Source organism: Lepisosteus oculatus, chromosome 4, assembly GCF_040954835.1.
Source record: "Lepisosteus oculatus isolate fLepOcu1 chromosome 4, fLepOcu1.hap2, whole genome shotgun sequence".
NCBI lineage: Eukaryota > Metazoa > Chordata > Actinopteri > Semionotiformes > Lepisosteidae > Lepisosteus > Lepisosteus oculatus.
In genome coordinates, this window is record NC_090699.1 from 50,445,423 (window position 1) to 50,459,694 (window position 14,272).

The following is a 14,272-nucleotide window of genomic DNA, read 5'->3' on the forward strand; positions in this document are numbered from 1 at the left end:
ACAGAAGAACATACTGTTTTGCTGCCTGTGTGTCATGTACAATGCACACCACATCAGATGTGTGTGTGCTCCAGAATATACAGTAAATTAGATGCTGGGATATTTAATTGGATGTGCGTATTTTTCTCTTTAGGAACAGTAATGCATCTGATTAAGAGCAGAGTCGTTGAGCTACCCATTCCTTTTATCTAATCACTGTATTCTTTTCCCAACAGCCTTTAATTTAGCACATTCATCATACCAGCTGACCTCCTCAGACAAACTCATTAATAGTGATTGTCTTTGTTTTTTCTTCACAGTTGCATTTTATACCAAATTAGAAAGCCTGACAACAAAGGATATATGGGTACTGACATCAGAAACCCAGATTGTCGATTGTCAGACTCCTGATGTACTATACATTTATAGAAGTAAACAGATGCAAACTCCAGTCTCACATTAAGCTAGCGTCATTGTGGCAATTAGGACACAGCAATACGTTTTACCAAAATGAACATTCAGAAACATTATAATAATAGTACAACTGCATCAGTGTTGTTTTTTGTACTGATACTCTTGGTTTTGTACTGATAAATTCTTGAAATACTACTATACAAGATAAAATAAAAAAGTCTCATACTTAAGGTCTCTTTTGATGAAAAAAGCAATTACACGACTAACCTTGGGGCAACTGCACAAAGAAGTATATCCATTGGATTATATTTAATCCTTCTTAATAGAGAGTATTACTGGAACTCGTTAATTACACAAAATCCATAGTCTAAAAAGGGATTAGTTGCTATAGTAACTCCTAAAGAGATTTTGGGGTTCTCTACGTGTGGTACTGTTCATAACCCATAATGCTTCATTGTTACACAAACATAATCATACAGTATAACGTATACTGTATAGAAACCTCCATTGATTTTATGTGCTGTGGGAATTATTTAGGGGTGGTCAGCTTTTTTGAAAAAAAATGGACTTTTCCTTATGGAAAAAGCAACAGACTAGACTTAAAGGTCTTGTCTCCTCTCTGCTCGTCATTCACTGTTTCCCTCAGCATCTCTCAAAACAAAACATTCTGCTTGAACCAGTGCCTTCACTCAATGGTAACATTTTCCACATGTGGAAAGCTCTCTCCAGGATGTTCCTTGTTTGTGTTCACATTAAGCTGTTCAGCATTTGATTTGCCACTGAGAGGCATTGCCCTTTGACTAGGTCAACGCCACTAACACCATCACCTACAGTAACTGCCACAAGGTCACTATGCAACTTAACCTTCTTTAAACCTACCTATTAAAAAACACTTTTAAGTTGCCCATTTCCATTTTAAAAGCTTACCCTACCTTGGCTATACTCTACACCATACAAATGAGGGTTAAAGCTCCTGTTAAACTGTGATCTGTTCCCTACACAACACATACGGTAGTATAATGAACAAGTGGCATGTGTATCGATCTTCACATATCAACAGCTCTGATATGGCCTCTCACATGATTTCCAGTTTGAGATCTCTCCAGTGTGGTCAAGAAAATGAAATATTTTGTGTGTCTAAAAAAATAGCAAAGCCATTTGGGCAAAAAGAAAACTACAACCAGAGACACTGAGAATCCATAAATAAAAGCAGACAGGAGCCTTGATCCCTCTTAAGCATTTTACAGCAAATGGCTTTTACTAATGCCATTGGCACTGTAAGAGGATCAAAATTGTCAGCAATCTACCTTTTTAGACTATGAATGTAATAACCAGGTAAAGCTAGAAGTAGGTTATGAGTATACACTATGTGTGTATTTATCAAAGTCATTTCATAAGCTGAAAAAAAGATTACATGCTACAAAAACAGATTAGCTGCATGGTTGATAGTTGACAACTTTTCTTTACGTTTGTTGTGGCTTAAGTCAAGAGTTTAACACCCTGTCAATGCTTTGAGATAGTGCCATGTGATCTTTAAAGTCAATGGAGAAGACAATGCATCGGTTTAAAGGTTTGTAAAAAGAGTATGCACTTCAAAAGTAGTCTCTCTTAACACCATGCTTGTTGAGACGTGACCTAGGGAGCAGAGAGCTCCTGTGTCACCACACAGGTCACTTACTGGCATCGGGTCTAGTTATTAACCTTTCTAGACAATAGCACACAGTTGCGTAATTCTCTGACCCTGAGGATATTAGGCTCCCTCTTGATATTTTGATATTAGGTACATGTGCATTAGGCACATGTACAGATGAGGTACAGATCATGTTTCAAATCATCAATGTACACTGCTTTCTGTCAAGACATTTCTAAATCAAGACATAGTAAACAGAATGTTTCCCTTTTAATTTTGTCTATGGGACAAAGTTTCACACTAGCAGAACAAAACACTTTGAAAGACACTCGAACACTAATAGACAGCTAGTGACAAGAGAAACATACTGTGAAAATCTGAAAAAAAAACCTTGTACGGGGAGTTATTTGTTTTGAGCATCCCATTGGTCTTTTTGAAATCTCTGACGGAGCCCAATTTCCATGCTCTGTTTCAAACCAAACAAGAGTGCAGATCAAAAGGCTGCTCAAACTGCTTACTAACGAGTTCCATGTGTCACAGAACGCCTTCTGTTCCAGGCGTTTTTTACAAGATTAATATGAAAACACCCTCTCCAGTTTGAGACAAAACATAAATTCATTTTTATGTTGAAGTGGCTTCTGTTCTCTTAAATCTGTCCAGTTCTTCTAATTTTTGTCTATTTCTATGCTTTTATAACAATTATTTTTTTAATCCCACCTGGGCTAGGAAAGACGTGCAGTAAACCTATTGTACCACATTGACTGATCTAAAGGTCTAGGTGATCAGAGGAAATCATACCTGCTGTACAGATCCCCACTGGCAGCTGTAAAGCTGAACTGGCTTCCTGACATGCCCTGAAATGGGCTATTTGATCAGAATAGTTTCAGACACAAGGTGACCAATATGGAAACAGCAGGACTGAAACAGGCAAACTATTTATTTAACTATACAGGGGTCCATTTAATAACTCTTTCTACATGGACTGAGCCCAATGAAAAAGCAAAACAGTTTATCTGTTTATCAGCATCAGGTACAGAACTAAAACGTACAGTGCTTATTAGATCATTTCAGCACTAAGCATACAACCTGTCTGGGAAGGCAATGTGCTGTGTTCAAGAACTGAAGGCTGCAGGAAAAGGCTGCAGTATTTGGCACAATGGAAATCCCATCGGTGGCACAAGCAATGAATAAAGATTGAATAAACAGATTCATACTACAGGAGTTGATGGGATTATATATTTTGTGGTGTCTGAAGTATATTCTGTAGCAGAAATGGATTAAGAAGAATATAGGCTAGTGTATTGGATTCAGCTCTAAGCATCTTTTCATTACAAGCTTTCATGATCATTTTTCTCTCTCCAAGATGCAATAGACTTGACGATGATTACAAAATTAGATTCAAAATTAATTTAGGATGACTACTGCTTGTCATCCACAGAACTGCGCACTGACACAGATGAAGAACAAAGTGTGTAATCTGTGTTAATGGTGATCTCCAGCTATTGAACATCTTCTTGTGTTAATTAGACAGATTTCTCTGTTGCTCTAGTCCCTGCCTGGTGTAAGCTTTTAGACCCTGGGTCTCGGGTACAGCTCCAAGATGCCAAACCTCACCGTCCATAACAAAGTCATATAGCACTATCTCAAGGCATTGACAAGGTGTTAAACTCTTGACTTAAGCCACAACAAACGTAAAGAAAAAGTTGTCAACTATCAACCATGCAGCTAATCTGTTTTTTGTAGCTACTGCAATAGAAGGAAGAGATTGGAGCAGTCCTGAGAGACTAAGGGAGATAAGTCAACATGAGGGGTCTCATTCACCACAATGGATACTATTACACTTTACATCTTTGACTCATCAGCATCCCAAAGTGACTGACTAGCACTGATCCACTCAGTGGAACCACAGTAGCACCCGTGGTGAGACCTAGAGTTTGAACCCCTGTCTCAGACAAAACTCCAATGGCAAAAGACTGCCCCCTAAACTAAGGGATTTGAACCCAGGGAATTACGTCTCTCTAAAAGTCTCACTTCACAAAAAAAGAACTGCTACACTTTGATTGTCATCATTGTCATACTAGGTACTTATTCTAAAGTGAATATCTTCCAGAAAGACTATTCATAGCAAATCACCACACAGCGGACATGGGGGGTGTACCTTGGCACCCCCAGAACCCCTCATGAAGTGGCAAATACAGGAGCTTGTGCTGTGTTAATACACCTTCCTCGACTCCACTCTCCTGACACAAAGGGACCTTTTCACGAGAAGCTGCAGCTGGAATTTTTCTCAGGGAAAATGAACGGCGTAAAAGATCGCCAGGAACACTCCACAAGCTCAGGAAACAAGCAAGAGATCAAGCATGGGGTGAAAGAAGAAGGTACCTACGGCACATTCAGATTAGGCACCCGTTCCAGTTCAAAGTCACAAAAATATACAGAAATGAATGGGTTAAACACATATATCTTTAGGTATAAAGAGCCAGGGTTAAATGCAATTAATACTTTGTAGCCTTTCCCATTATAACTTTGTAAGAAAAAATGGCTATATTCTCATCTTAAATCCAAGTTGTTTCAAGCAATATTCAAAAAGTCTGTTGTTAAGACTATTCCACATTTCATTCTAAATGGAGCAATTAGGAAGGTTAATTAATGTTAATTAATGGCAAGGCTCAAAGTACTCTAGCATCATTACCAGCATCACTCCACTGGCATTGGGAGAAACATCCCAAGGTAAAAGAAACGGACCCCGTGCCAGTCGTTATACCTGGTAAACCTCCCCCAGTCTGCACCACGTCCGCACAATCTGCTGGCAGCGCCTCACTCTCTCCATGTACCATTTCCTCAGGGTTGTGATCGTGAGGTCCCAGACAAACTGGCTGCCGCTGATCAGCAAATCCTCGACCCCACACATAAAACCTGAGGCCATCGCTTGTCTTGGAGTTTTCACACTGCCATCGCCTTCCCAGAAAGAAACCTGGGGTTCCTCTCGCAGCTGATGTAATTGCAGCAGCGGCCCGCCTGAATCTCTTTTAAGGGAAAGCCAGGGTGGTGTATGAAGCCAGGGTCACACAAACTCCTCTTTCAGCATGCCTCCTGGGCCGCATCCAAAAACGGCCCCCTCACTCCCATTAAGCGTGCCTGAAGGCTGGCCAAGCGCTGCTGTGGGCTCAGCCCTGTCCGGTAGTCCCCAGTCGAGCTCCAGTCCTCCCTGCCCACTTAACACAAGCTTCTGTCAAAAGTCCCAGCTCTGGCTGCCGCCTGTGCTGCTTCGAGCTTGCTGGCTCCTTCAATTTAATTCCCAGCAATTTCTCCGCTTCCTGCCAACTCTCAGCATATAGGCAGGGTCTGCTCTCGAAAAGATTTTATAACTACCTCCAAAGAGACTGAAAGGAGACTGCTCCTGTGTCTTTTCTTCCAATCAATGGATCTTGCTCACAAAATCCTAATCGTTTCATCGACTGTACGACTGCTGACACCACAGAAAAATCCCATATGTTTTAATTAAAACATCCTCAATACAAAACAGGTTTGAAGCATACCACGTCTCTTTTCTTGAAAATAATGATATGAGGCAGAAAGGTGGTACACAGTCTCCATTCATTCTTCGGGGAATCTTTAGTTGCTCTATTTTAACCAGAAATCTGTTGTTCCTAAGATTTAGATTTGAGCTGGCTGCTGATAATTGTCTGGTCTTGAAGGGTAATTTGTGTGTTTTTTTTTCCTTCTGAGGCTTGTAGTTTCCTGAGTGGCTTCTGCTTTTCTCTCCAACCTTCTTATTCCATTATAAAACTACATAAGGGCCCTTTTAATTAACAGAAAGTCTGTGGCTTTAGGGTGAAGTTCTATGACTAATGGGACACCACGTCAACAGTTACTGCTGGAAAACTAAAGTATAGCAAAACAGTTACTAATGACAATTTGTTGGGTTATTTTTTATTTTTAATCACATGTTATTCTGTGCCTTTCACTCCTCCCCGGCTTGGAATCGCTAGCCCTTAATCAGCTTAATGCTCTGCTACATCCCTTGCAGCAGAAGAGGAGAGATGAGGCCAACTTACTCTCATCCTCTGAGAAGTGCACTGTCAGGCCGTCAGATTTACAGGGATTTTAGTTTTTTTTTCAGATTTTTGAGAACTAAATAATAATTTGGTGATATTAAAGCAACTTGTGAGCATTCATATGAACCAGAGGGCAAATGTGGAAACTACAGAGAAATGCATTTAAAACGAGAACAGGAGGTAATTCTTTTCACAAAGAGTTGTGGCAGTATGCAACAGCAATATGGTTGGGAGCTACCCAACCAAAAGATTGTTAACCCAATCCAGCCAGTCAGGGAATACCTGTCACAGCTGGCTAAAGGCAATGTACACAGCATAGCCCGCAGACTCCGAATTATAGGAATTGGTTTTGCAACCAAGGTGCCACAAGATAGAGTGATTAGTCATCACATTCACAAGAAAAATAACTGGCTTAAAGAAATATATTTCAAAATGAGTTAAAGCTCGAACCTGTTAAAAAGAGTCCGAAATGCAGTTTTAGTATTTTTGTCTTTGAATATGGCAACCAGCAAGAACTACACAAAAATACATCTGCTGAAGCAATTATTAAGAAACAAACCTAAAGGCAAAGCTAATAAAACAAATATTTTGAGCACACAATTTTCGAGGTGACTGTTTGTCAGGATCCCAGAGATGCTTGAAGGGATAAGCCCACCCAGTATGGGTAAACAGCAAAAATATTTCAGAAAGGTGTTAAATGAGAAGTGACATGTTTTAATGGCATTTGTGCTCCACTCAGGCACTAATGGATTTATGTGGAAGTACTTTTAAATTTGAGAAGAGGAGGTTCCTCTTTACCCAAAGGCTTGTGGGTGTATAGAACAAGCTACCCAGCCATGTTACTGAAGCTAATACCCTGGCTTCTTTGAAGTAAAAGCTAGATGAGCTCCTTGGAACAATTAACTAGTAACTGACAAACAGGTCCAATGTCCTCCTCTCATTTATAACCTCTCTTCTTTTCTTAATGATCTCTTCCTTGTATTGTTAAAAACATACAACAAAAGGAAGCAAAAATCTTGCATTTCACTATGTTCATTTTATAGTCCATTTTATGAGGAAAACATTCCTGGTTTGAAAAATTTTTCCAGCCTTTTTTGCATAAATCCATATGGAGAAAACAGTGTGATGTGGAAGATGTTGGAGGAGAGTATGCAAACACTCCGCCCAAGGTCACGGTTTCGGAAAAGACAGTTCCGTCTGCTCCGCTGAAAGCCACGTTGTCAAAAAAACGTATTGGACAAAACAACAATAACAATTGAGAGAGAGCAAAAAAAAAAAACAAGAACAAGGCCTTACAATAGTTATGTTAGGCAACATACAGTATCATCTGGAAACAATATCCTGTTGTTTGTCACTAAGTCTGAACTAGTCTAAACTCTGAAAGGAATGCAAAGAATAGAAGTCAAATATAGTACAGGAAGAGAGGACGTATGTGTAAACTGAAAAGCTGAAAAACTGAGAGCTCTAATAGAGAGAATGAAATCCATTCATTCTGAAGGGCCACAAGTTAAATCTTCTATTAAATAAAGAAAGAATCCCTGACATTGCCCCCAAAAGAGTGTGAGGTGTATTTATACTTAACAACACTAGATGTTTTTTTTTAATGCAACAGTTCACTGATGCATAGACAGAAATATCTCCTACAACATAAGGTTGAAGAGATCGATTAACTACAGGAACTTATCGAGCATGAATGAGCTGAATAGCCTCTTCATCTAGATCATTTTCTATATATGTTGGCAGGTTTTCCACCAAAGGTTATAAAAAAGTTGAAGCACACACAAAAGAAAAATAATGGAAAGTACATGCTCTGTTTTTCAGAAAGAAAACAAGTTTAAAAGTAGCTTGTATATTGAAATAGTTAAGACACAATATTCTCCTGGCAATCCTAAATCCTCTTAGGTCTATCCTGACCCTATATATAAACCCCTTTGGTTACTTAAGAAGACATGGCTGTAATTAAACAAGGGTAAGAAATTTTAATTCCCATAAGAATTTGAGGGTTCACAATCTTTTTATTGGCACTGTAGACCCCATAAACTGTTAAGTGATTGCATTCACCAGACAATTTCATAACAAAAACATTAGTAGTTTTCTCACTGTCAGTCGATATACTGTTCCTAAATAGTCACATAAAAGTGAGAAAATTCGGCATGTGCCTGACTCATCTATATTGCCATATTTCGTTTTATGTCATATGGAGTAAAAATACTGTGTTACAAGTATGTTTTGTGTTTACAAGACAAAACTGACATGCTAACGAAATGTCTTCACAAAAATAAAGCACAGCCATTAAAATTGTAACCACAACAGTATATATGTGTTAATCACTTTTTAAAATACAGGGTGACTATATTAAATACAAAAATATAAAAATTATATTACTGACAATAACAGTTACAAGGAGTGCAAGAGGCTAAACAGTTAACATATTTAAAATATTCCATATCAGAAAAAGGCCTTACTTTCTTAACAGACATCCTGAAGTCAAAAATCAATGTTAATCCTAGCTGTGGTACGACAGCTAGATCAATACATGTAGACAGCTGCACCAAAAGCTCTTCAGCTCTTGTTGAAAGTAATGGCTTATGTACAATAAAACACAACCTCAGCACTTTTTGATGTAAAGGAGCTAAGCAAAGCAGGACTTAGATCCACAAGATCTACTCTCTTCTTAGAAAGGGAAAAAGAAGTAAGGGGTGGCCACAACTCTGAACATCTACAATGGCAACTAAATGACTCTTGTGCCTGCAGAGCCACTATAATTGCACGTTTGCTCGACAGAGTGTGCATGTGAGAAGCAGAGTTAAAATAGAAGAGGCATTCCACCTCAGGGAGTTTACAAAGAAAACAATCATTCAGAACCTGCGTAATCTGCAGCACATCATAAAAGATTAATTCCAGGCCTCCATTTTTTATAAGGTTAAGGTTAAGAAAGGAACTGTGGAAATTCACTTGTTTCTCTTCCCCTTGGGCTCCCAGTCTGCCAAGGTTGTACTTTGTCTTTTCGTCATTGTCAGGTCCTATTTGCTTATAAACATCCCTTAAGTTTCCAAATTGCACCTGGTGCTTAAGAAGCTATAAAAAGTTTTAAAGCTAGAATGAACGTCGAAAAGTATCCTTTGTTCATGCATGATGGCAAATTTGTGACAAGTGTTAGAACAGAAAGTTCTGTTTTTTGAAAGTCAAATTCTGAGTTTATCTGAGATCAACGAAACCCGAGTCCTTAAGGTCATGTGCCTGCAGCCAAGGCTGGGCCAAACACCAGAGGTGTACAGCTCCAGGCTTGGAAGCTGCCATCCATCAGACGCAGTAGGTAACTTCAGATCACAATGTCAAGCTGGTATCTAGCAGAAATAACCTAGGGCTGAAGTGGAAGGCATGTATCCTTACAGGACTAGAAATGACTACTCCGGTCCTTAAATATGTTCTCATGATATACAAGGGCAATAATGACAGCACGTTAAACCCTTCATGCATTTACATTCTTACACAAAAGAAAGCAGATCTTCTAGTGTGCACTGTGTATTAAATTGGGATCATTTCAAACGTGAAACAAGAGCATTTGCCTCTCCTGGGGAATTCAATGACTGTAAATGTATCAGTCATGAGTATGTGTAATCATACAGTCATCTGATGCATTGAATGCCTGTCATGTTTACAGAAGAGCAGGAACAGTGTGCATTAAATCTTACAGCATGTCATCACTCAGAATAAGCATACCCTTTTAAAGAATGTCACAGAAGCTAATTACCACCTTTAATGTTAGTGGCATGGCAAAAACAGTGTAAATTTACAATAGTACGGCACAATTTCATAAAAGCAAACTTTTGTGATGTCATCAGGTCCATTTTTGTGTGCAAATCTGCTGCTAGAAGAGCTTTTCAAAAATGAAAATGACTAGGTACAACTTTTAACTTAAATAACTTAAAGGCTGTGAATTAGTCTAAAATTGAATGTTCATGATTTCTTAGTAGATGATGTTCGCAACTTCCTATTTATGATGAAATTTGCCTTTTAGGATAAAGGAATACACTGAAGCCGTATTAAACACTAACATTAACAGATGGTAGTTTTAAAAAAACAATCAGATCTCAAACAACCCTTGTGAACCACAATAACGTATTATTAACTAGGCTGATAAGCTAATCTAAATTCTTTACCAACCTACAGATTGGCATTAGTTCTTTACGAATATAATACTAATAATAATTTAATACTTTCCCAATGATTATTACAGACTACAATAAATACAGTACCATAGTTAAAAGTTATAATTTGGAACAGTTAATACTCTGTCCCAGAAGGTAATCGGTTCAAATCTAGGATGAGGTGCTGCGGTGCTTTTGAACAAAGTATGTCACTCAGATTGATCCATTTAGTGCCTTGCTGTATAAAAGGGCCAAAGAAAATTAGAATTTGTTCTCAAATGACTTATCTGGTAAAACAAAAGATTCAGCAATTCTTATTTTAGCTCCTCAGAGAAAAACAAATTAGATCTTAACTAAGCTAAGATATACAGTACTGCTCATTACAGTACAGTACAGACATACAGACAATTTCTTTAATTACAGGGCAGTAATAATAACCAGAACAGCTGTGAGAGACACTAGCAGGTTATGGTCATAAATACCCGTCAATAGAAAGCTAATTAAATTTGCCAGAGTACAATTAGTGGGGAAAAAAATAAGAAAATGTTTCCACAAAAATTTTAAATACCTTCATATTTCCATCCATTTTCTAAAATCCATCCATTTGCAATTCAGGGTCGAAGGGGGACTGGAGCCTATCCCAGCAAACAACAGGCGAAAATCCGGATGCAGACACACACATTCATGAGAGAAGCCAGTACCAGTATGGTTTTGGACTCCAGGAGGAAACTGGAGCACCTGGAGGAATACCACACTGGCAAGGGGAGAACATATGAACTCTACAAAGATAGCACCCCAGGTCCAGAATTGAACCTCAAGACCCCAGAGCTACGCAGCAATGCTAATCACGGCTCCACCTTTCTGCGCTACCTTTATATCTTTAGAATATAAATGCTGCCTAAATAAAAATTCAAAATGCTACCCCAGTAACATGGGGCTGTAATCGTGTTTTAATAATTTCCTCAATGGAGCTAAAAAAAACTACAGCTAACAAAATCTATACAACCTTTCAGAACTAATGCAATTTATGTCCAAGGTTTAAATGCACTTGAGAGACACAGAAACTAATAACTACATTAGATTGCCCCAAGGCACTCCTAAGGTCATACATGGAGCTTAAATTCAATAATGGGAATCCTTCATGATGCTCCTCGTGCCAGAAACAAGCTGCTTCTTCAAGAACGCATCCAGGCTACAAATAACTTCTTGTACTGGGTCACAAAGGAAAGGAGAAATTAAAGCTAATAGAAAATGAAATATTAAATATAGCAGGGCTGAAAATATTCATTGGCTCAATACAATATACTTAATATAACCAACATCAGTATTAGCACTTGTGTTTATATTGATATTGGTTATACAGTATATAGAGAATGACATTTGAAAAAAACAAATACCCAATGACTATAATAACCTTGACTTTAATCAATAGAACCTAGAAAGCACTATAAACTCTGATATGTGAAAAGATCTCCAAGAACAAATTAGCTAAAGGTACCAGGTTGTAACTTATATGAATTAAAACAACAGTGTCTTCAGACCAGTTCAATATGTGCTTTAAATCCTGAACCAGACTAAAATATAAAAGTTAAGGCAATGAAATGCAGAATTCATGTTGTTACCATTCCACATTATATGGTGTAGGTTAAAATATTTCTGGTCAATGAAATGTAAAAAAAGATATGTGAGTGAGGTGGAGGATGATGTATAAAACTGAGGCAAATATTCATTATACAGAAAATCTTTGAAAAAGGGTTTCAAATGGCAATTCCTAGCATATATTTTCCTTTATTGTCATCACATGATTTCATTTCGGGTGTCATTTAATCAGATTTGAGGGAAAATGTTGAAAACAAATCATCTTAAGAACATATCTCCATGAACCTTGCTTTTGAGAAGGCACATTGGATACGCTAAAATTCTCTTCATTCACAGGTTTTTCCACCAAGAGTAGTCTATTCATTTGTTACTAAAGAAAAATGTCAAGCATAACCCAACATTGGGGATGAATGGTCTTCACCCCTCTGCAGGGCAGTCGACAATTCAACAAGCTTACATATTAATGAATAACTGACAGATGCCACTCGGACGGTTGCCACTGTTGCAAATCTCTAAAATCTCACCGTGACATCATGAGTTACCCTTTCTACTGTAAAAAGCTCTCAGGCATTGAGCAGAAACGCAAGAAAGAACTTGCTTTCCTAGTGATGTAGAGGAAATGACAAAAATGGCAAAAACAAAAGTAATAAAACTAATGAGGACCATACTAGCAATGACAAAACTTAAGTTCACATTCGAGTCTGTATTCTAAATTATACTCCTAACATTAATTCCAAAGATTTCATAATCAATCGAATGTAAAGAGAAAATCGGATTTTGTGGAATATTTCCACATTGCACAGAATGCTTCATTTCACAGCTGAGGACACACAAGAAGACAAATGCCAGAACTGGCTTTTTGCTTTCTTATATACTGCATATTTTCTATTATTCTAGGTGATTCACACTTGAAGTAAAATTCTAAGGTATAAGCAACCCACATTTTATTTGATCTGCTGAGCAAACATGAACATGATCTTCACCACATCCAAACCTATAATGAGATAACTATCCATTTTTTCACCCAACAGAGCCCTTTTAATCACAGCTGGAAAAGGAAAGAAGGAATGTAATCACCAGGGGGCACAGCTGGAATACATTCAGCAGCATAGGGTGAAACCTTCATTTAACCCACAAGATCCTTGTGGTTTATCTACCATGAAAAGTTTATATTGTGGTTAGGACATATACATGAAACTGAAAACAAGACCACATGTAACTCACTAAGTTACAATGCACATTGCTTTGCATTAGAGAGCAATACTCTTTAAATGAGGAACAAATTGCCCAGTATCGTTAATATGTTGATATCTTGAATTTGAAATTAAGTATATGGTATATATAAAACATGAAGCTTATGAACAGGTATATACAATTTCAGATCCCCTCTAACACTGGTCTTCAGTCATCTTCAGTTGGTTTAGCAACTCAGTTTTTGGAAACCTAGACATCTGATTTCTCTTTCTACTGTGTGACGACAAGATGAAGAATCATCCCGACAGTCCCAATCCAGAATAGTTTTTTATCAGTTCTGATAAACCACAGTACAACCAAAGTTTGAAAGCCTAGCAAAATAACTAATACTCATTTTATCACCAGAAGAAAGGAGGAAATAAAAGTATCATTCAGATTCAACATTCTTTAACATATGTAGGGGAAATCTACATACAACAGCCCTGGGTCATAGATGCAAAGGTCCCAGATCCTGTTAATAACACAGAGCCCCCAACTGAAATCACCTTAATTTCCATGACTAGAACTCCATTCCTCAGAACAGGTATAAAGAGCTGGCAGCTTCCAGGGGTCTCTTGGTTATTTTCCCCTTATAAGGGAAAGGAGGTCTTTTTCACACCTGTGTGTTGGTAAGATAATTTTTTTTCCATATTCTGGGTGTTGGCAGGGGATGTCATCTCTGGGGAAATGTCCACCTCCTCTCCTGCATCCCTTTGTCATCTCAACTGCACACATTTATTTTCTTGGGACAAGGATCTCTAACATTATACAGAAGATACTATACTGATGGATAAAAGAAAGGCAACTTTTTATGGAATGAGAATACTATAGTTATAGCTTAAGTACTTTCACAAAATGTTGTCAATTTGTTTTAAGTCCTCTGACCAGCAATACAGCTTGTGCAGTGAGGCATTGCAACTTGCCAATCACACGAAAGCTTGTTAGGTGCACTTTTACCCAACGAGGTCCAGGTGAAACAATGCCTGATCAGGTCACCTTTAAAAAGGCCTTAATTCAAAGCATAAGTCACTGCAGGAAAAAGGCCACAATTTTCTGTGCCTTCTATAATGCCTCGAATGTCACCAGAAGCAAGGGAGTAGGCCATTAGCATGCTGCAGGCAGGTATGTCATGTGCCAGCATTGCCAGACACTATGGAGTAAGCCACTCCACTGTGTCCCAACTGCAGAGAAGGTTTCAGCAGACCGGC

General features: G+C 38.2%; 1 protein-coding gene across 5 annotated transcripts in view; it reads right to left on the reverse strand.

Moving 5' to 3' along the window:
• frmd4ba (FERM domain containing 4Ba) overlaps positions 1–14,272 on the reverse strand; it is a 65,816-nt gene that overhangs the window by 36,900 nt on the left and 14,644 nt on the right. For 2 of the 5 annotated variants that reach the window (XM_069189356.1, XM_015347269.2), the window contains exon 1: positions 4,788–5,280. The exons of 1 other annotated variant lie outside the window; for it this stretch is intronic. In XM_069189356.1, coding sequence (XP_069045457.1) covers positions 4,788–4,949 — 162 coding nt within the window. In that variant the 5' untranslated portion in view covers positions 4,950–5,280. Of the gene's footprint in view, positions 1–4,787; positions 5,282–14,272 lie in introns of those variants that run through there. 2 more of the 5 variants (XM_015347268.2, XM_069189355.1) reach the window with 2 other exon arrangements.